This window comes from Sus scrofa, chromosome 7 (genome assembly GCF_054392235.1).
Source record: "Sus scrofa isolate SSC_HxYL_T2T_F1_AM1 chromosome 7, Sscrofa_HxYL_maternal_Yorkshire_Landrace_v2.0, whole genome shotgun sequence".
NCBI classification, from domain to species: domain Eukaryota; kingdom Metazoa; phylum Chordata; class Mammalia; order Artiodactyla; family Suidae; genus Sus; species Sus scrofa.
In genome coordinates this window covers 134,542,948-134,564,978 of record NC_139389.1, presented here as the reverse complement: position 1 = coordinate 134,564,978, position 22,031 = coordinate 134,542,948, and the positions used below count along the sequence as shown (strand labels likewise).

At 41.8% G+C, this 22,031-nt stretch overlaps 1 protein-coding gene across 2 annotated transcripts in view; it reads right to left on the bottom strand.

Moving 5' to 3' along the window:
• Positions 1–22,031, bottom strand: part of RCOR1 (REST corepressor 1) — a 137,717-nt gene that overhangs the window by 44,294 nt on the left and 71,392 nt on the right. The window contains exon 3 of one of the 2 annotated variants that reach the window (XM_001927777.7): positions 1,484–1,567. The exons of the other annotated variant lie outside the window; for it this stretch is intronic. Within the exon in view, the coding sequence (XP_001927812.4) occupies positions 1,484–1,567 (84 nt within the window). The remainder of the gene's footprint in view (positions 1–1,483; positions 1,568–22,031) is intronic. 2 annotated transcript variants of the gene reach the window in all.

Sequence of the window (22,031 nt, the reverse complement as noted above, 5' to 3'; positions counted from 1 at the left end):
GACAAGAAATATACAAGGGGGATATTTAACATGCATCATCTCCAACACGTACGTGCAGTGGAAACCTGTTGGCACCTTGTTTAATACTGCAGAACACAATCTGGGAAATACTGAGTTCCAGCCTCTACTCACAATTGAAGTTTTCTGACCAACCTTTGCCCCTGACAGCTCCCTAGGCCCCACCATGCTGGAGGGCATTGATGCTTATCCTATTTTTACGTCGAAGAGCCCCTTGAAAAGCCAATTTTCTCCAGGAAAATGTACATACACCAAAAAATTTTGTATGTGACTTTCGAGTTCACAAATCCCCATGTATTCCATCCATAGACACCCCCACACACTGAAATACTCTCAAAAGAAGGGCTTTAGTTTTTCTTCTCTCTTTTAAGTTATGAAGAAAACAAAATCTTTGAATGGCAAAGACTTCTGGCAATATATTGATATAAAGTTGTTCTTGGAGCTCCTGGTGGTCCGGCAGTTAAGGGTCAGGCATGGTCACTGCTGTGGCTCAGGTCACTGCTGCTGCTGGGCTTGATCCCGGGCCTGGGAACTTCCACAAGCTATGGGAGTGGCCAAAAAAAAAGTTATTCTTGCATGGTATCATCTGAGCAGAGGGGACAGAAAAGCTGAAAAAGTAAACTCTGGAAATAAAATTAATCTTATTTCCAGATCTAGGACCCCAACTCCCCACCCAAAGAAAACCCTAAGTAGCTGCAAATATTCATTCTAACAACAACGCTAACCCAAGACAAACAGCCAATTCAAAGGTTCTACCTCTAGCTAGGCTGAAGTCTTACATTATAAAATCTGTTTCCAATAACATACATTTGACCTTGGCAATCCCTCAAATTAGAAATTTGTTGGGAGTTCCCATCGTGGCACAGTGGTTAACGAATCTGACTAGGAACCATGAGGTTGCGGGTTCGGTCCCTGCCCTTGCTCAGTGGGTTAACGATCTGGCGTTGCCGTGAGCTGTGGTGTAGGTTGCAGACGCGGCTCGGATCCCGCGTTGCTGTGGCTCTGGCGTAGGCCGGTGGCTACAGCTCCGATTCAACCCCTAGCCTGGGAACCTCCATATGCCGCAGGAGCGGCCCAAAGAAATAGCAAAAAGACAAAAAAAAAAAAAAAAAAAAAGAAAAGAAATTTGTTAAACTCTTCATCTTTATAAATCTATTAATTCCCAGCTGAGGGAGTTATACACTGCATTATAATTTTCTTTCCATTCTGAACCTTTCCTCCTACTTACTTCAGAATATTAGCTAGTACATCATACTGAATAAAAAGTAGATTATGAAACCACAATTTAAGAATTTTAAAATCATTACAACAGACAATAAAAAACACACTTTCAAACTCTACAGAATATTGACTTTAAAAAACATAAGAGAAATGTAATATACATGGAGACTCTCAGCTACAAAGGTAACTTTAAAAGTTAGCAGTAAGAAAGAAAGGTGAAAAATAAAAGTGCTCTTAAACTTACATTTTGCTTCGGATAGATTCTGATTAGGCGACCAGACCAACATGCCAAGATTGTCTCGTTCTTGACTGCGTCTTGCTAGTTTGGCTTGGCAGAAATGAAAAAGAAAATTCTTATTATAATTTAGCAGACATAACAGGCGACAATTAGCGACGACACACGTCGGTCTTTTTTAAACCTCAGAACGTACGACACCATCCGCCCTGTGCTGAAACCTACCCCAAGGGGACCTGTGCACCTGACATCACGGAGGGAGGATGGGGCTGGAGGAGACTCTCAAGTTTGCTAAAACATTTCTACTTCCAAGTCTTTTTCTACTTAACTGATACTCATTTAACAAACAGGTACACAGGGGGCAGGTATAACTAATGCTGGGATTTGCTAGGTGAGGAAACTAAACCAGTCACTCAGCTGATAGGAGGCAGTGGCCACACTGCCCAAGGGTTCACGCAGCATGTACCAGGACGCTCCACTCTCAGACCGGGGACCCATAAAAAGGAAGCCACATGTGGCAATAATAAATAAAAGACTCTGTCATTTTTATTTTATTTTTTGTTTTTTAGGGCCGCACCTGTGGCATATGGAGGTTCCCAGGCTAGGGGTTCGCTCGGAGCTGCAGCCGCCGGCCTACACCACAGCCACAGCAACGCAGGATCCAAGTGGCATCTGCAACCTATACCACAGCTCACGGCAACGCCGGATCCTTAACCCACTGAGTGAGGCCAGGGATCAAACCTGCATCTTCATGGATGCTAGTCAGATTCATTAACCGCTGAGCTACGACGGGAACTCCAAAGAGTTCTTGTAAAATATGAATTCTTCCAGTGTTGCTTTGAACAGCCTCACTCTTCACTACCATTAGTGACTCAGGGTTTAGTGACTTAACAACAGGAATCCAAAGATTATTTTAACAACTTTAATAAAAACAAACATTAAAAAAGATTTAACCTGAAAGGAAATTTCTGAAGCGCATTCAAATTCTTAAAAATCTGTGATACAAAACAGTAGGTCAAAAGGTTCACAAGTACCAGGTGTTGAGCTGACACATGTAACTGGATTAATCACAAACAACAGTCATTTACTCCAAGAAACAAAACATTATCTTCAAAAGGTATAAAAGACTCAAGAGACAAGAGGCTCACGAATCAGCCTTGATACTGGTTAGACAAACTCATTCATTCTAAAGCTTTCTCTTATCTTACCTTACCTTTCTTTTCTTTAAATAAATTCCTCTGAAACCTGATCAGTTATGGAATCTAACTCCAGGAAAAGAATTCAACACAACACACACACACACACACACACACACACATGCCATTACAATCACAGTTTTAGAAAATACATAAAGCCTGGTTTAAGAATTCTTGTTTTTATGAAACTGTCAGATCTTTTATTTAATCTTATCTTTAATTTTACCTATCAATGTATTCCAGATTTTTAGAAAGAACTTCTACAACTTTTGCAAAAATCTAGGGGGCAGCTACTTTAAAGAAAAATGGTGGAATGGTGGGAGGGAAAGATCCAGAGGGTGAATGCTATGAATCAGGCAGCTTAAAGGTTGAATTTCTATGCTGGGTGGGAACAGAGTGTAAAGAATGAGGAGAAGGAAACATGACAAAAAGAGGCCAGTGGCTGTTTTTTTGCTTTTCAGGGCCACACCTGTGGCACAAGAAAGTTCCCAGGCCAGGGATTGAATCAGAGCTGCAGCCACTGGCCTACACCACAGCCACAGCAACATGGGATTCATCTGCGACCTCTACCACAGTTCATGGCAATGCTGGATCCTTAACCCACTTAGTGAGGCCAGGAATCGAACTTGCACCTCATGGATACTAGTCGGGTTCGTAACCGCTGAGCCACCATGGGAACCCCCAGGAGTTACTATTTCTGAGTCCAAACCTTTTTATATGGTTCTGATTTTTAGAACAATGTTGATGCTACCCATAATCTAAAAGCACAACAAAGTCAACAAATGAGTGCGGCAGGAGGGATCCCACATGGAAAATGGCCTTGCAATACTTCAAATGAAAATCAAAAGTCAGAACAGAAATAAGCGTAACACACATTGGAAAAGTAGAATTCAAACGGTCTGTTCACAGAAGACGCGATCATCTGTGTAGAAAACCTCGAGAACCTACAAAAGTTGCTAGAATAAATGAGTTCAGCAAAGTTGCAGGAGGCAAGATCAACGGTAGAAAATCAGTTCAAGAATTCCTGCTCTGGGAGTTCCCATCGTGGCGCAGTGGTTAACGAATCCGACTAGGAACCATGAGGTTGCGGGTTCGGTCCCTGCCCTTGCTCAGTGGGTTAACGATCCGGCGTTGCCGTGAGCTGTGGTGTAGGTTGCAGACGCGGCTCGGATCCCGCGTTGCTGTGGCTCTGGCGTAGGCCAGTGGCTACAGCTCCGATTCAACCCCTGGCCTGGGAACCTCCATATGCCGCGGGAGCGGCCCAAGAAATAGCAACAACAACAACAACAAAAAGACAAAAAAAAAAAAAAAAAAAAAAGAAAAGAATTCCTGCTCTGGGCAAAGGAAACCACACACAAAAAAAAAGAACAGGAGAAAATAGTTTCAAACAATATAACTGAAAAGGACTTAATCTCTAAAATTTACAACAACCTATACAACTCAACAGAAAAACAAAACAAAACCCAACAACCCAACTGAAAAATGGGCAGAAGACCCAAACAGACATTTCCCCAAAGAACACATACAGATGACCAACAAACACATGAAAAAAATGTTCAAAATCACTAATTATTAGAGACATGCAAATCAAAACTACAATGAGGTGCCACCTCACATGGGCCAGAATGGCCATCATTAACACGTCAACAAATAACAACTGCTGGAGAGGGTGTGGAGAACAGGGTACCCTCCTAACCTGTTGGTGGGAATGTAAATTGGTACAACCACTATGGAAAACAGTATGGAGGTTCCTCAGAAAACTAAATATAGAACTACCATATGACCCAGCAATACTCTTGGGCGTATATTCAGACAAAACTTTCACTGAAAAAGATACATGCACCCCTATGTTCACTGCAGCCCTATTCGCAACAGCCAAGACGTGGAAACAACCTAAATGTCCATCAACAGGTGAAGGGATTAAGAAGATGTGGTACATATACACAATGGAATACTACTCAGCCCATAAAAAAGAATAAAATAATGCCATTTGCAGCAACTTGAGAAAGAAAAATATCATATGATATCACTTATATATGAAATCTAATATATGCACAAATGAAACTTTCCACAGAAAAGAAACTTGTGAACTTGTGGTTGCTCAGGGGGAGGGAGTGGGAAGGACGGGGAGTTTGGGGTTAGCAGATGCTAACTATTGCATTTGGAGTGGACAAGCAATGAGATCCTGCTGTATAGCACAGGGAACTATATCTAGTCACTTGTGATGGAGCAGGATGGAGGATCATGTGAGAGAAAGAATATATATATATATGTGTGACTGGGTCACTTGGCTGTACTGCTGTGGGTACAGTGGCTTAAGAATCCGACTGCAGCAGCTCAGGTAGCTGTGGAGGTGTGGTTTCCATCCCTGGCCTGGTGCAGTGGGTTAAAAGGATTTGGCATTGACCTAGCTGTGCCATAAATCGAAGCTGTGTCTCAGATTCAATCCCTGCTCCGAGAACATCCTTATGGCCATTAAAAAAAGTCTGAGTTGATTTTTTCTACATACAAACGATTAATCAAAAGTCAAAATTAAAGAATTTGATGGAGTTCCCATCGTGGCTCAGTGGTTAACGAACCCAACTAGCATCCATGGAGATGTGCGTTTGATCCCTGGCCTCTCGCGGTGGGTTAAGGATCTGGCGTTGCTGTGAGCTGTTGGTATAGGTCACAGACGCGGCTCAGATCCCGAGTTGCTGTGGCCCTGGTGTAGGCCAGCGGCCACAGCTCCTATTTGAACCCCTAGCCTAGGAACCTCCATATGCCACCAGTGCGGCCCTAAAAGACAAAAAAAAAAAAAAAAAAAAAGAATTTGCCTATTTAAAGGGATAGATTTGATGTGACACACGCACTGACAACTCTAAAACACCTGAGAGACACTAAAGATCTAAGTAAATCCAGAAATACTACGTTATGGATCAAAAGACTCAATACTACTAAGACAGCATTCTCCCCCAATTGCTCTAGAGATTCAACACAATTTCAGGAAAATTCCAGTACACCACTACTTTGCAGGAATTGACAAACATTCTAAAATTCATACAGGAAGGCAAAGTACCCAAAAGAGTCAAAATAACCTTGAACAAACAAAGCTGCAAGACATATACTACCTGAATCAAAACACAGATGCAGATGCAGACAATGTGCTATCAGCACACACGGAAGGACAGGGAAGGCAGCACAGTCCAGCACAGAACCACCCAGAGGGTCAACGGATTTCCCACAAAGTCCAAAGGCAAAGGTCAAGGGAGAAAAATAATCTTTTCAAGAAATGATGCCAGAACAAATATTATATTTCATACTTTAAAAAATTAATGTAGATCCATACCTCATGTCACATATAAAAATTTAGTCAAGAATGACAGGACTAAGCACAGAACCCCAAACTGTAAAACTTCTAGAAGAAAACACGAGAAAAAATTTTTGGATCAAGACCTTCCTAAATACAACACCAAAAGCACAATCCATATAATAAAAACCTGTTTAAAAAAAATGTTCACAGCCTTATTCATATCAAGAGGTGGAAAAAATCCAAATGTATATGATGAATGAATAAGAAAAACGTAGTAGGTCCATATGGTGAAATATTATACTGCAATAAAAAGGAATGCGGTATTAATCCATGCTCAGTATGGATAAAACCTGAAAACATCATGCTAAGTGAAAGCAGCCAGTCACACACACCAAAAAAAGACCTACCACACAACTCCACTTATACAGAATGTCCAGAACAGGCAATTCTATAGACGCAGAAAGTAAATTAGTGGTTGCTGGAGGGTGTGGGGGTTTGGGAAAAATGAGAGTGACTGTCAACGGGTACAGGGGTAGGGTTTCTTTATGGGATCATATGAAGGTTCTAAAATTGACTGTAGTGATGGCTGCACAACTCTGTGAATATAGTGAAACCCACTGAACTACATTTTAAACAAGTGAATTGTACATTTTGTGAATTATACCTCAATAGAGCCACTATAAAAAGAAGTGAGAGTACATATTCTAACTGCTTCTAGCATATGTATTTCTTTATGAGTAAATGAATTACAAAGCAAAAATATGAAACTGCAGGTAAGATAAACCACACAGTAAATTTAAACAGTGGAACATAGTGGAAAGAAGTGGAGGCACTAGAGTGAGAGGGAAAAGTGGAGTTTGTGATTTTTGCTCCACATACTTCCTTCTTGTTTGGATTTTTCTTCATAAGAATGCATTCAAAGAATACTGAAGCACTGCATTTTCTTTTAAAGAAAAACATTAAGGGAACTCATTTAAAACTTATAAAGAATTATTTCATGATTATAATTTTTATCTCATATGTTGCTCATTTCCTAAAAACTGGGAAACCTGCACAGATTACTTACAAAAAGTAAACTAAATACATCTTCAGAATTAAAGACCTCTGAGCTCTGACAGTGACACCCACTAACTGGAGATGAAGTAAGGAAAACAAGAGCAGGCTCAGCTTCAGTAAACTTGATCTTACACTTAGAACTGCATAGTATAGTCGCAGGAGGCACTTCACCATAGATCTAGTGCCCACAAACACCTGGGCAACAAACAAGTAACTTTAAAAACCCACAGTTGTGTTCCTTTTTATTCTCCTTGGCCTAGAAGGAGAAAAAAAATCTTAAGATGGCTTTCCTTGAGGATTAGGTTCTCAGAGAGCCGCAATAAGATCACTGAATGTGGAGTTCCTTCACAGCTCAGTGGGTTAAGGATCTAGCATTGTCGTTGCCATGGCTCAGGTTCAATCCCTGGATCAGGCTGTGGCTCTGGTTATAGCTGTGACTTGGATTTAATCCCTAGCACGGGAACTTCCACATGTTGCAGGTGTGGCCAAAAAAAAAAACACATCAAATGTGAGCTCACATTCGAAGATGACAAATACTTCACAAAACACTATCAGCAAGAGTTGGCAGATGCTGGATTTCAGATATTATAGTTAATAAAACAGAATTATAACTACATATAAAATGTTTAAAGAAATAGAAGTTGGAATCACAGAAATGAGTAAGCAACAAAATAGCACAAAAAATTACCAAAAAACTTTGAAAAAAACCCAGGTAGTACTTAATTTAAAAAATATGTATGTATATAAATGATTATCCAAACAGAAAGCTCAATGAAAAAATTAAGCATCAGATGAGATTCAGTTTAAGAGCTATACATCTCAAATACCACTCACAATGTAACATCAGAGATTAGAAAAAAAAGATAGGCTACACACATCTAATCAAGGTCCCCAGAAAAAGAATACAGATTTGAAGAGGTAACATCTGAAGCAATAAAACCTAATAATCTTACAAATATAATGAAAGACATGAATCCAGAGACAGGAAGTACCTCCACTGAGCAGGGTGAATAAAATGAATGTAGATCCACGAATGTAAAACTGGAGAGTGCCAGAGACAAAACAGCAGAGATAATTTCTTATAAAGCTAGGCTTAAAACTAACTTATCAGCTAGCAATTCAACCATATGTTTACTCAAGAGAAATGAAACACTTATTCACAAAAAGACATGTATATATTACATTAAACCCAAACCAAAAGCAACAAAAGCAAAAACAAATAAGTGAGACTATACCAAACTAAAACACTTCCGCACAGCAAAGGAAACCATCAGCAAAATGAAAAGGCCACCGACTGCACTGGAGAAAATGTTTGCAAACCATGTATCTAATAAGGGACTAATATCCAAAATATATAAAGAACTCATACAACTCAATAGCAAAAAAAAAAAAAACCACCATTTAAAAATGGGCAGAAGATCTCAATAGACCTTTTCCCAAAGAAGACATACAGACGGCCAACAGGTACATGAAAAGATGCCCGACATCAGTGACCACCAGGGAATGCACTGGCTGTTACCATAAAGCTAAGAGATAACAATTGTTGGCAACAATGTGGAGAAAAGGGAACCCTTCCTTGCCCACTGTTGGTAGGAAGGTAGGTGCAGCTGCTGTGGAAAACAGTATGGAGGTTGCTCAAAAAATTAAAAATAGAACTACCAGGACTCCTCTTGTGGCTCAACAGGTTAAGGATCTGGCGTTGTCGCTGCAAGGGCTCAGGTCCAACCCCTGGGCTGGGACTGGGAACTTTCACGTGCCATGCGCACAGCCAAAAAAAAGAGAGAGAACTACTATATGATCCAGCCATTCTACTTCTGGGTATTTATCTGAAAATAATAATTTGGAAAGATATATACACCCCAGTGTTCACGGCAGCACTATTTATAGTAGCCAACATGGGAAACCTAAGTGTCCATCAATGGATAAATACACACACACACACAATGGAACCCTATTCAGCCATGAAAAATGAAATTTTGCCCTTTGCAGTAACATGGATGGACTCTGAGTGCATTATGTTAAGGAAAATAAGGCAGAGAAAAACAAACACCTTATGACTGCACTAATGCGTGGACTCTTAAGACAAAACAAAAACAAGTCCATGGACAGAGAAAACAGATTGTGCGGAGTGGAGGGAGTGAAACGGGTGAAGGGGGATTAAAAGACCCAAACTTCCAGCCCTAAAATAATAAACCACGGGGATGTGACGAACGCATGGCGACTGTGTGAACACTGCGCTGCGGAAAGAAATTCAGACCGGTTTAAAGATCTGAATGTGAGATACGACACATGGAGCTCCCTTTGTGGAGCAGCGAAATGAATCCGACTAGTACCCATGAGGACACAGGTTCGATCTCTGGCCTTGCTCAGTGGGTCAGGGATCTCAAGTTGCCATGGCTGTGGTGTAGGCCGACAACACTAGCTCCGATTTGACCCCTAGCCTGGGAACTTGCATATGCTGCGCTTGCGGCCCTAAAAAGAAAAAAAAAAAAAAAGATATGATCATAAAACTCCTAGAAGAGAACACAGACAAAACATTCTCTGACATAAATCGTATCAATATTTTCTAGATCGCTTTCCCAAGGCAAAAGAAATAAAAGCAAAAATAAACAAATGGGACCTAATTAAACTTAAAAACTTCAACATAGCAAAGAAAACCACCAACAAACCAAAAAGACAACCAACAGAATGGGAAAAAATATTTGCAAACAATGCAACTGACAAGGGGTTAACATTCAAAATACACTAAGAGCTCATACAGTTCAATAAAATAAAACCCAACCCAATCAAAAAATGGGCAGAAGACCTAAGTATACATTTCGCCAAAAAAGACATGCAGACGGCCAACAAGTACATGAAAAGATGCTCAACATCAATAATTTTTAGAGAATTCAAATCAAAACACAATGAGATCACCTCACAATGGTAAGAACGGCCATCATCCAAAAGTCTAAAAATAATAGATGCTGAAGATGAAGAGAAAAGAGAACCTGCAGACATTGCTGGTGGGAATGTAAACTGATGCAGCTGCTATGAAAAGCCGTATGGAGGTTCCTTAAAAAATGAAAAACAGAGCTACATGTGATCCCACCATCCCATTACTCAATATATATCCAGAAAAGCAAAAACTCTAATTCTAAAAGATACATGCAGAGTTCCTGTCGTGGCTCAGCGGTTAACAAATCTGACTAGCATCCATGAAGATGTGGGTTCGATCCCTGGCCTCGATTAGTGGGTTAAGGATCTGGCATTGCCATGAGCGTTGCCGTGAGCTGTGGTATAGGTCACAAACACAGCTCAGATCCTGCACTGCTGTGGCCGTGTGGCATAGGCCGGCAGCTACAGCTCCCATTGGACCTCTAGACTGGGAACTTCCATATGCCGCAGGTGTGGCCCTAAAAAGACAAAAAAAAAGAAAAGATACATGCATCCCAACAGCCAAGACATGGGAACAACCTAAGTGTCCATCAACAGATGACTGGCTTATATATACATAATATTATATATACACAATAAATGTTTACACAATGGAATATTAGCCATAAAAAAAGTAAATATTGCCATTTGCAGGAACATGGACAGACCTAGAGAATGTTATTTTTAGTGAAGTAAGCCAAAGACAAACGTTAGATGACATGGCTTATATGTGGAATCTAAAAAAATAACACAAATGGTTCTATATATAAAATAGAAACAGACTCAGACACAGAAAACAAACTTAGTAAAAGGGAAAGGGGGAGGGTGAGAGATTAGGTATGAGATTAAGAAATACAATTTGCTACACATAAAATAGATAAGGAACAACAATTTACTGTTAGTTATCTTCTAATAACCTATAATGGAAAATTATCTTGAAAAAATGTAATTGAATCATTTCACTGTACATCTGAAACGAACAATACTGTAAATTACCTTCAATTAAAAAAACGGTATTGCATACTTGAAAGCTGCTGAGAGAGGAAATCTTAAAAGTCCTTGTCACAGAAATGAAATTTTCTGTAACTACGTATGGTAACAGATGTTAGACTATTGTGGTAGTCATTTTGCAATGTACACAAATATAGAATCATAATGTTGTACATCTGAAACTGATACAGTGCTATGTACCAATTATACAAAAAAAAAAAAAAAAAGGATGTTATTAGCAGCCACATGCATAACAGCCAAAAACTAAAAACAATCCAGGAGTCCACAAACAGGAGAAAGTATAAACAGAAGCATTTTCACGTAAAGGAATGCCATACAGAAATAAAAAGGAACAAACTACTGATACGAACATCAATTAATTTCAAAAAACAAAAGAAAACAAAGAGCAAAAAACCCCCCAAGATACTAAACAGTACATTCTGCATGATTCTATCAGTATGACATCCAGGGACAGTAAAATGTGTGGTGACCAAGATCAGAGCCTGGATGGGCGAGAAGACAGAAATGAAAAGGGGGCACGAGAGCTGTCTAGGGTAGGGATGAAACTGTCCCTTCCCTCATCTGGGATGGTAGATACACAACTGTCAAGTCACAACACTTAGGAACTGTGCATTTTATGTTAATTGTGCCTTTAAAAAAAAAGACCTTTAGTGAAGGTTGGTAAAAACGTTAAAAGCCTCAGAGAAAAAGATCATCTACAAATAAATGACAGACTGACAGTAAAATTCCCAATAGCAATGGAAGCCAGAGATACTGGAATAAAATCTTTAAAGTGCTAAGAGGAAATCTTAGACTGTATCCTGCAAAACTCCCTGGAGCATGGACAAAATAAAAATGTTTTCACATAAACAAAAACTTTGGGAGGTTTTACCTACACTGAAGAATTTGCTCAGGAAAAAAAAAAAAAAAATCCTGAAAGAAAAGGTGATTAGAAGAGAAATGATAAGAAAACTATTATTACTTTGTAAACATTGCTTATAAAAAGCCAAAAGCATGTCCAATTTAAGCAGTTTTGAGAAAAGAACAAAACTAAAATTCTAAACAATAACAGGCAAGTCAAGGGTAGAGGATCATACCTAAATGGTTCCAAAGATGATGGGATTAACTTCAGATGTTAAATTAAGTGTGCACAATAAAATTTCATGAAAAGCTACTAAAAAGTTGGTATATATAAATTTCCAAACCAATAAGGCAGAAAAATCAAAGACTCCTTAAAAAACAAAACAGCAACTAAACAACCAATGGATCACTTAAGAAATCAAATAAATTTAAAAAACAAAAACTTGGTGAAAAATGAAAACAAAAACACGATACAAAAATCTATGGGACAGCGCAAAGGCAGTTCTAAGAATGATGTTTATCATGACACAAGCCTACCTTAGGAAACAAAAATCTCAAACAGCCTAACCTTACACCTAAAGAAACAAAAACAAACAAAACCAAAATTAATAAAGGGAGAGAAATCATAAAGATCAGCATAGAAATAAATGAAATAGAGACCAAAAAAAAAAAAAATAGAAAAGATCAATGAAAACTAAAGCTGTTCTTGAAAATAAACAAACTGATAAACCTTCAGGCAAGATTCGTCAAGGGAAAAAGAGGACCCAAATCAATAAACTCAGAAATGAAAAAGGAGGAGTTCCTGTAGTGGCAAAGTGGAAATGAATCTGACTAGGAACCATGAGGTTGGGGGTTCAATCCCTGGCCTCGCTCAGTGGGTTAAGGATCCAGCAGGTGTTGCCATGAGTTGCGGTGTGGGTCACAGACACAGCTCAGATCTGGCGTTGCTGTAGCTGTGGTGTGGCTACAGCTCTGATTAGACCCCTAGCCCAGGAACCTTCAGATGCCTGGGTGTGGCCCTAAAAAAGACCCCCCCACCCCCCAAAAAAAGAAAATACAACCGACACTACAGAAATACAAAGTGTCAATACTACAATTATACACCAATACAAGGGACAACCTAGAAGAAATGGACAAATTCGTAGAAATGCACAATCTCCTAAGATTGAATCAGAAAGAAACAGAAAACATGAGCAGACCAATTGCCAGTAATGAAACTCAATCTGTGATTTTTAAACTTTCGAATCAAAGTCCAGGACCAGAGGCTTCCTTCACATGTGAATTCCACCAAACATTTAGAGAAGAGTTAACTCCCATCCATCTCAAACTATTCCCAAAACTGCAGAAAAAAGGAACATTTTCTAACTCAATTCTATGAGGCCAACAATACACCGATACCAAACCAGACAAAATATCGGATGAAGCGAAATAGCTACACAAGTAGTTGTAGAGGTCCCAGGAGGGGACCACAGATAGAGGGGAAGCTCGGGGAACTTTGGGAGACCACTGGAAGTTAAAAACGCTCCGGAAAGCCATCAGAACCAAGTAGGCCTGCTTAACTCATAGAAGCGCGAGATAGGCCTCAGGTCCGTCAGTGAAAGACAAAACGAGGCCTGCATTCAAGTTCAGCAAGACAATGACCCTTCGGACCCCAGGCGGGAGTTTAAGGGAAAGATGACATTTCCAAGTGGGAGACCCTCGCGGTACAGACGCCTGAGATGATGCGAGTATTTTAGCAGATGTTACCGCCCTTCTGCTGATTTGAATAAGCATCATGAGGTCCCCGTCTGACCTCATAGGGTCAAATACTCCCCTATTGAACACGAAGGAGGAGCTAGTGAACTGAGCCTGAGGTTTATTCTAAGAAAGAGGAAGAGGCGGGTCTTTTCTCACTCCTCACTTCCCTTGGGTTATGAAAATGTAGCCCACCTAATCCTTGGGGGAAGAGCCTCCTTGCCTGCCTGCTTGCATCTCTCACAAGCGTCTTATCTTAATAAATCTGTCTTGCCTATCACTTTGTCACTGAATTCCTTCTGCCTAGAGGCACAAAGAACCTGAACCTCAGGATGTCCAGACACCAGGTGAGTGATTCTAATTTAAAAACCGTCGGAGTTCCCATTGTGGCTCAGTGGTTAACAAACCCGACTAGCATCCATGAGGATGCGGGTTCAATCCCTGGCCTCCTCCCTCAGTGGGTTACAGATCTGGCATTGCCACGAACTGTGGTGTAGGTTGCAGATTCGGCTCAGATCCCGTGTTGCTGTGGTTCTGGCGTAGGCTGGAGGCTACAACTCCGATTCGACCCCTAGCCTGGGAACCTACATGTGCCGCTGGTGTGGCCCTAAAAGACAAATAAATAAGTAAATAAATAAATAAATAAATAACATGGGTTTAAGCCCCAATCTGGGTTCTGGTAGGTTCAGGTTTTAAGTGTTGTCGGTTTCAATATCACACACACAAAAAGAAAATTAGACCAATATCGCCTATGAACATAAATGCAAAAATCCTCAACAAAATGTTAGCAAACTGAGTTCAATGATACATTACATGACAAATTGAAGAATAAAACCCACATGACTGGAGTTCCCATTGTGGCTCAGTGGGTTAAGAACCTGACTAGTATCCATGACGATGTGGATTCGATCCCTGGCCTTGACCAGTGGGTTAAGGATCTGGTGTTGCTGCAAGCTGCAACACAGGTTACAGATGTAGCTCGGATCTGGCGTTGCTGTGGCTGTGGCTGCAGCCAGCAGCTGCAGTTAGAATTTGACCCCTAGCCTGGAAACTTCCATATGCCGTGGGTGTGGCCCTAAAAAGAAAGGAAAAACAAACAAAAAACAATCATATGATTATCTTAATAGATGCAGAAAAGGCTCTGGACAAAATTCAATACTCATTTAGACAAAAAAACTGTCAACAAAGTGAGTATAGAGGGAACATACCTCAACATAATAGAGGTCATATATAACATCATTCTCAACAATGAAAACTGAAATCATTTCCTCTAAGATCAGGAACAACTCAAGAATGCCCATTCTCACCACTTTTATTCAATGTAGCATTAGAAATCCTAGCCACAGCAATCCGATAAGAAAAAGAAATAAAAGCAATCCACACTGGAAAGGAAGAAATAAAACTGTCACTGTTTGCAGATGACATATTATACATAGACTATCCTAAAGATGCCACCAGAAACTGCTATAACTTATCAAAAAACTTGGAAAAGTTGCAGGTTACGAAACTATACGCAGAGCTCCCACTGTGGCACAACAGGATTGGTAGCGTCTCGGGAGGCGCTGGGAAACGGGTTCAATCCCCAGACTGGCACAGTGGGTTAGGTATCTGGTGTTGTCACAGCTTAGGCTAAGATCTCAACTGTGGCTCTGATCTGATCCCTGACCCAGGAGCTCCATATGCCATGGGGTGGCCAAAAATGACCCCCCCACTCCAAAAAAAGAAAAAGAAACAAAATTATATACAGAAATCTGTTGTATTTCTATATACTAACAACCATCAGAAAGGGAAATTAAGAAAACAATCCCATTTACCATCACATCAGAAAGAATAAAATACCTAGGAACAAATCTAACTAAAGAGGTAAAAGATCTGTACATGGAAAACTGAAAGATGAAACAAATGGAAGTTAACACAAACCCATGATAAGATAACACTATGCTCAGGCACCGCAGCATTTTAATATTGTTATGACGACCGTCCTACCCAAGGCAATCTACAGGTTCAATGCAATCCATCAAAATCTTCACAGAACTAGAACAAATAATTCTAAAAATGTATGGAAACAAAAGACCCTAAATAGTTAACACTATTTACTTATTTGCTTTTTGGGGCCGAAGGTGCAGCATATGGAAATTCCCAGGCTAAGGGTCAAATCTGAGCTTCAGCTGCCAGCCTACCCCACAGCCACAGCAACACAGGATCTGAGCTGCGTCTGTGACCTATACCACAGCTCACAGCAATGCCCAATCCTTAACCCACTGAGTGAAGCCAGGGATCAAACCCGCATCCTCAGGCATACCAGTCAGGTTCATTTCCACTGAGCCACAACAGGAACTCTAAGACAATCTTGAGAAAGAAGAACGGAGCTGGAGAAATCATGTTCCCTGACTTCAGACTACACGACAGAGCCAGTCGTCAAAACAGCACATGCTACTGGTGTAAAACAGACACACAGATGGACAGGACAGGGTAGGACAGATAGGATAGGGAGCCCAGAATTAAACCCACACTCATATGGGCTATTAATCTACAACAAAGAAGGCAAAGATATACAATGGGGGAAAGACTGCTTCTTCAATAAATGGTATTGGGAAAATTGGACAGCTATATGCAAAAGAAGCAAAACTGGACTTCTCTCTTACATGATGCACAAAAATAAATTCAAAATGTATTAAACAGCTGAAGTTCCTGTCGTGGCGCAATGGTTAACGAATCCGACTAGGAACCATGAGGTTGCGGGTTCGGTCCCTGGCCTTGCTCAGTGGGTTAAGGATCCGGCGTTGCCGTGAGCTGTGGTGTAGGTCGCAGACGTGGCTCGGATCCTGCGTTGCTGTGGCTCTGGCGTAGGCTGGCAACTACAGCTCCGATTAGACCCCTAGCCTGGGAACTTCCATATGCTGCAGGAGTGGCCCAAGAAATGGCAAAAAGACCAAAAAAAAAAAAAAAAAAAAAAAAAGTATTAAACAGCTAAACATAAGATCTGAAACCATAAAATTTCTAAAGAAAATATAGGCAGTAAGCTCTTAGACATCAATTGATCTGAGTAAAATTATATAATTTTTTTTTTTTTTGGGTCTTTTTAGAGCCATACCACTTGCGACATAAGGAAGTTCCCAGGCTAGGGGTCGAATCAGAGCTGCAGCTGCCAACCTACACCACGGCCATAGCAACACCAGATCCAAGCCAAGTCTGAAACCTCCATCACAGGTCCTGGCCATGCCAGATCCCCAACCCACTGAGCTGAGCCAGGGATTGAACCTTACATCATCATGGATACTAGCCGGGCTCATTACCACTGAGCCACAACAGGAACTCCAAACAACTCAATTATTGGTAGTAATTAAGACTAGTGGCTTGGGATCAATAAGATCTAATTAGTAACTATTACTAAATGCCAGTAACAGGTCTAAAGTATTTTACATGTGTCATATACCACATAACCCTACGAGGCAGGAATTGTTTTACTTTATGTCTGAATCTTCTCAAACAGTGGCCATTATCTGAGCTCCTGAGACTGAATCCCCACTTAGCCCCTTGGTTGCTGGGTGATGATGAACCCAGCTTTATGCAGCCTGTTTTAAAATGGACAGCTTAGGCTTCTCTGAGGGTCAGGAAGGGCCCATGTCAAGTGCCCGGTACATGCAATGATAACAAGGAATAGCAATTACTCTCTCAGGTCTCCCTGTTAGACCGAAGTCCCTGAAGCCTCTGTGTCGTCACTGTCTGGAACATTCCAGGTGCTTCATAAAAGCTGAATAAATTAATATGCACAAAGTAACAAATCGGATGGCCAACTAAGGCAAAGCGGTCGAAAGGGCCTGGTACTACCCTTTCTCTCTCTCAGCAGTCCAGGCTGACTGTCCAGTCGACAAGCATGAGAACCAATCAGGTGGGGCAGCAGCTTGCAGCTGACCCTCAGTGTGCAGCCCTTGGCATGACGGCCCTCTGCCCTCTGAGGGTGTAAATCCTCCCTGTGGGGAGGCTGTTTCAAACACAGTGAGGTACAGCACTTCAAGCTGGCAGCACTGGGTGAACCCTCTCTCTCTCAGGTCCAGCTGCATCGCTGTCCGGTAACCTGGGTCCAGCCAATGCCTGATCTATGCCCCTCTTCTAATTCTTCAAGAAGGAATTTAGATTCTAACCAAATGCTACTGAACCTTCTCTGTCTACACTAGAAACCAGACTTGTGTAATCAGTTTCTTTCTGATTAAAAATATCAGAGGAGTTCCCTGGTGGCTTAGTGAGTTAAGGATCCAGTGTTGTCACTGCTGTGGTGCAGTTTGATCCTGGCCTGGGAATTTCCACATGCCATGGGCAAAGCCAAAAACAAAATAAGAAGGAGTTCCCGTCGGGGCGCAGTGGTTAACGAATCCGACTAGGAACCAGGAGGTTGCGGGTTCGGTCCCTGCCCTTGCTCAGTGGGTTAACAATCCGGCGTTGCCGTGAGCTGTGGTGTAGGTTGCAGAGGCGGCTCGGATCCCGCGTTGCTGTGGCTGTGGTGTAGGCCGGCGGCTACAGCTCCGATTCAACCCCTAGCCTGGGAACCTCCATATGCCGCAGGAGCGGCCCTGGAAGGGGCGAAAAGAACCCCCCAAAAAAAGAAAAAAAAAAAAAAAGGGAAAAAGAAAAAGACGTCCTACTTCCTCTCATTCTTCCTGACCCGCAGCTATCTTGGCTTAGAAGCAGTCGTCTGAGAGAAAACACAACCGCTTTCCTTCCATGTTGTCCACGAGCAAACTCATTTCACACCCATGTAACGCCACCCTGGGTAACACCTACACCAAAGCAAAGCGGGACAAAACACCGCAAACACCGGTGACCTTCACAGTGAAATGGTGTGTGCTCAGGGTCCCCCATTTCTCTTCACGCAAGTCTAACCAGAATGTCGCAAGGCTCGCTAATCCGAATGGGCGAGACGACGGGTTCCACCGCCACGCCTGGAGCAGTTCAAGAGCCCCAAAGCCTCCAGCACGTCAGACCAGTGGGGTGCATCGCCACCAGGAGAAACACCAAGGGCACGGGTGGTCCTGTAACACGACGTTCCCCCGCATCTTCACCACGGCTCCAGGACCCAGGGAAAACGTCAACTTCTGAACCACTAGCTGAACATATCTTTAAATTACATCCAGGTTATTAATTGGAATTTCTTTACAAGAAGTTGCAAAGGAAAACGAGAACATGGAATTACTTCCAGAAGTTTGGCAGAGCCGGATGTTAGAGGTCCAGAAAAACCAGCCACCAAAAATGTACCATAAATTAGAAGTGTACCATAAATTAGTTTAGGCTCTTTGAAGGGCAGTTTGGCAATGTTTACCAAAACCTCCAGCAATTTATCTTAAAAATAACCACGAAGCTGAACAAAAAATCATCTTCAAAACTATTCATCAAGTGCTGGTGAAAATGGCAATAAATTTTAACAACTCAAATATCCAACAAGAGACTTTAAAAGTTTGGCACAGGGAGCTCCTGCTGTGGTGCAGCAGATTAAGGACCTGGCATTGCCACAGCTGTGGTGCAGGTTGCAGCGGCGGCTCGGATTCAGTCCTTGGCCTAGGAACTGCATATGCCATGAGTTCAGCCTCGAGAAAAAAAGAAAAAGTTTACATACTACACAGTGGAAATTATGCACACATTAAAAGAAGAAGATGATGTGTCTGTTTATCTTGTCTTTTCAGGGTTGCACCTGAGGCATATGAAAGTTCCCAGGCTAGGGGTCAAATCAGCTGGAGCTACTGGCCTACACCACAGCCACAGCAACACCAGATCTGACCCATGTCAGTGACCTACACCAAGGTTTGCAGCAACGCCAGATCCTTAACCCACTGAGCTGAGGCCAGGGATCCAACCTGCATTCCTCATGGATACTAGTCAGGTCCATTACTACTGAGCCACAATGGGAACTCCCAAAAGAAGTTGTTTTTAAAAAGTAAATTTAGGAGTTCCCATCCTGGCTCAGTGGTTAATGAACCCGACTAGGAACCATGAAGTTTCAGGTTCGATCCCTGGCCTTGCTCAGTGGGTTAAGGATCCGGTGTTGCTGTGGTGTAGCTCGCAGACTCGGCTCAGATCCCACGTTGCTGTGGCTCTGGCGTAGGCCAGTGGCTACAGCTCCAATGAGACCCCTAGCCTGGGAACCTCCATATGCCACGGGAAGCGGCCCTAGAAAAGGCAAAAAGACCAAAAAAAAACACCTACATTTAATGACACGGAGAAACAGTAGATAAAGTAAAAGACAGCAGACTACAAGAAGCACTGCATCTTACAAAATTATCCAGTATAGCAACTCACCTCCAATTAAAATTACCTTTCCAGGAGTTCCCGCTGTGGCTCAGTGGAAACGAATCTGACTAGTATCTGTGAGGATGCAGGTTCGATCCCTGGCCTTGCTCAGTGGGTTAAGGATCCAGCATTGCCATGTGCTATGATATAGGTTGCAGACATGGCTTGGATATGGTGTTGCTGTGGCATGGTGTAGGCCAGGCACTACAGCTTCCAATTCGACCCCTAGCCTGGAACCTCCATATGCCATGGGTACGGCCCTAAAAAGACAAAAACATTACCTTTCCATAAAGATAACTACATACTAAAACCCCGACGTAGCCAATTACCTTACCCCATCCTACCTGCCTCTCCTGTGTCCAACAAGAACACCTGCTGCCCTTGGACATGCTGTGCTCTCTCCCCAAAGTGTAACACTTTGTAAGTGATTAAACTGTTGACTAACTTTTTCCTAATGAGAAATTACTTGCTTCCATCTGATGTCTTAAGAGGTTAGGGGATGATGCTAAGAGTATAAATCCATTGATATTAGTTTAATGAAAGAAAAAGAAATGAATATCCAAACTTCTGGTGGAATAAAAAACAGCACTATGGGTCAGAGTTTTAAAAACCTTCATAATTATTACTGACTTTTCCCTAACCAATCCAGATTGGTGAGGATTTTATTAGTTTCCTGCCTCCACAATATCTCTTTACAGTGCTTTATCCCTGTGAAAAAAAGTGGACATTCCTGGTCCCCCCCACAGTCTGAGAAACAGCACTGCCAGTGCTGGGACATAGGTAGGGAGCAGCCGTAACTTCTGTGACTTCAACGACATTAACCAACCGGACCCAAGGAAGCCTCAGAGCTCTCTGCACCCCAAAAATTAAATGTCCACACTTAAAACATGCAAGGTTCCAGAAAGCATGAAACCAAATTAAAAATAAGACTTTTCAGGGAGCTTCCCTGTGGCTCAGCGAGTTAAGGATCCAGCACTGTCACTGAAGGGGCTCGGGTTGCTGCTGTGGCACAGGTTTGATCCCTGGTCCAGAAACTTCCACAGGTCACAGGTGCAGTCAAAACAAAACAAAACAAAACAAAACAAAAAAAAAAAAAGACTTTTCGCTATGGTTTAAAATGGAAATTAGGTTATTCCTCTGTTTGATATTTAATGATATGCAAACAACTTAATAGATTTGGGGGGGGTACTATCTCATTCCTGTAAGCAATGATCTTACACTGGACAGAGAGCCTGAAGCTACAACCATTGCTATTCTAATTCAAATAGTAACATATATATGAAAATACGTCACATTATATCCCAGATGAGTTTAGCAGTATCACAATAAACAATTTTACTGGTTGTTTTCTTTTAAAAACAAATCTGAGCCAATTTATAAGACTGAAATTTATATAAGTCACACCAGATTAAGGAAACCTCAGAGTTCCTGTCATGGGTCAGTGGTAACAAACTTGACTAGAATTCACGAGGACACAGGTTCGACCCCTGGCCCCACTTACTGGGTTAAGGATCTTACGTTGCTGTGAGCTGTCGTGTAGGTCACAGACGTGGCTTGGATCCTGCGTGGCTGTGGCTGTGGTGTAGGCCAGCAGCTGTAGCTTCAACTCAACGCCTGGCCTGGGAATCTCCACATGCCTCGGAAGTGGCCCTAAGGGGGGGGGGGGGGCAGCAAGGAAACTTCTATCCTTAATATTATAGTTGAAGCTGAAAATGAGCATTCGAGCTCCTCATTAGCATACTAATCTGGTAACATCACACTTTCACAAGGTCAGAAAACCAGATGTTCTCAATCCCTCTCTCTCTCTCTCTTTTTTTTTTTTTTTTTTTTTTTGCTTTTTAGGGCTGCACCTGTGGCTTGTGGAGATTCCCAGGCTAGGGTTCGAATCGGAGCCACAGCTGCCGGCCTAACACCACAGCCACAGCAACGTGGGATCCGAGCTGTGTCTGTGACCTACACCACAGCTCACGGCAACACAGGATCCTTAACCCACTGAGCAAGGCCAGAGATCAAACCCGCAACCTCAGGGTTACTAGGCAGATTCGTTTCCACTATGCCCCAATGGGAACTCCGAGATGTCCTCAATTTCTTAATATTCAGTCACAGAAATGGCACATCTCTTTTTTTCCTCATTTAAAATATATTGTAAAGTTAATTTTATTATACAAGATAGGAAAAGAGGGAGTTCCCTTGTGGAGCAGCAGGTTAAGGATCCGGCACTGAAACTGCA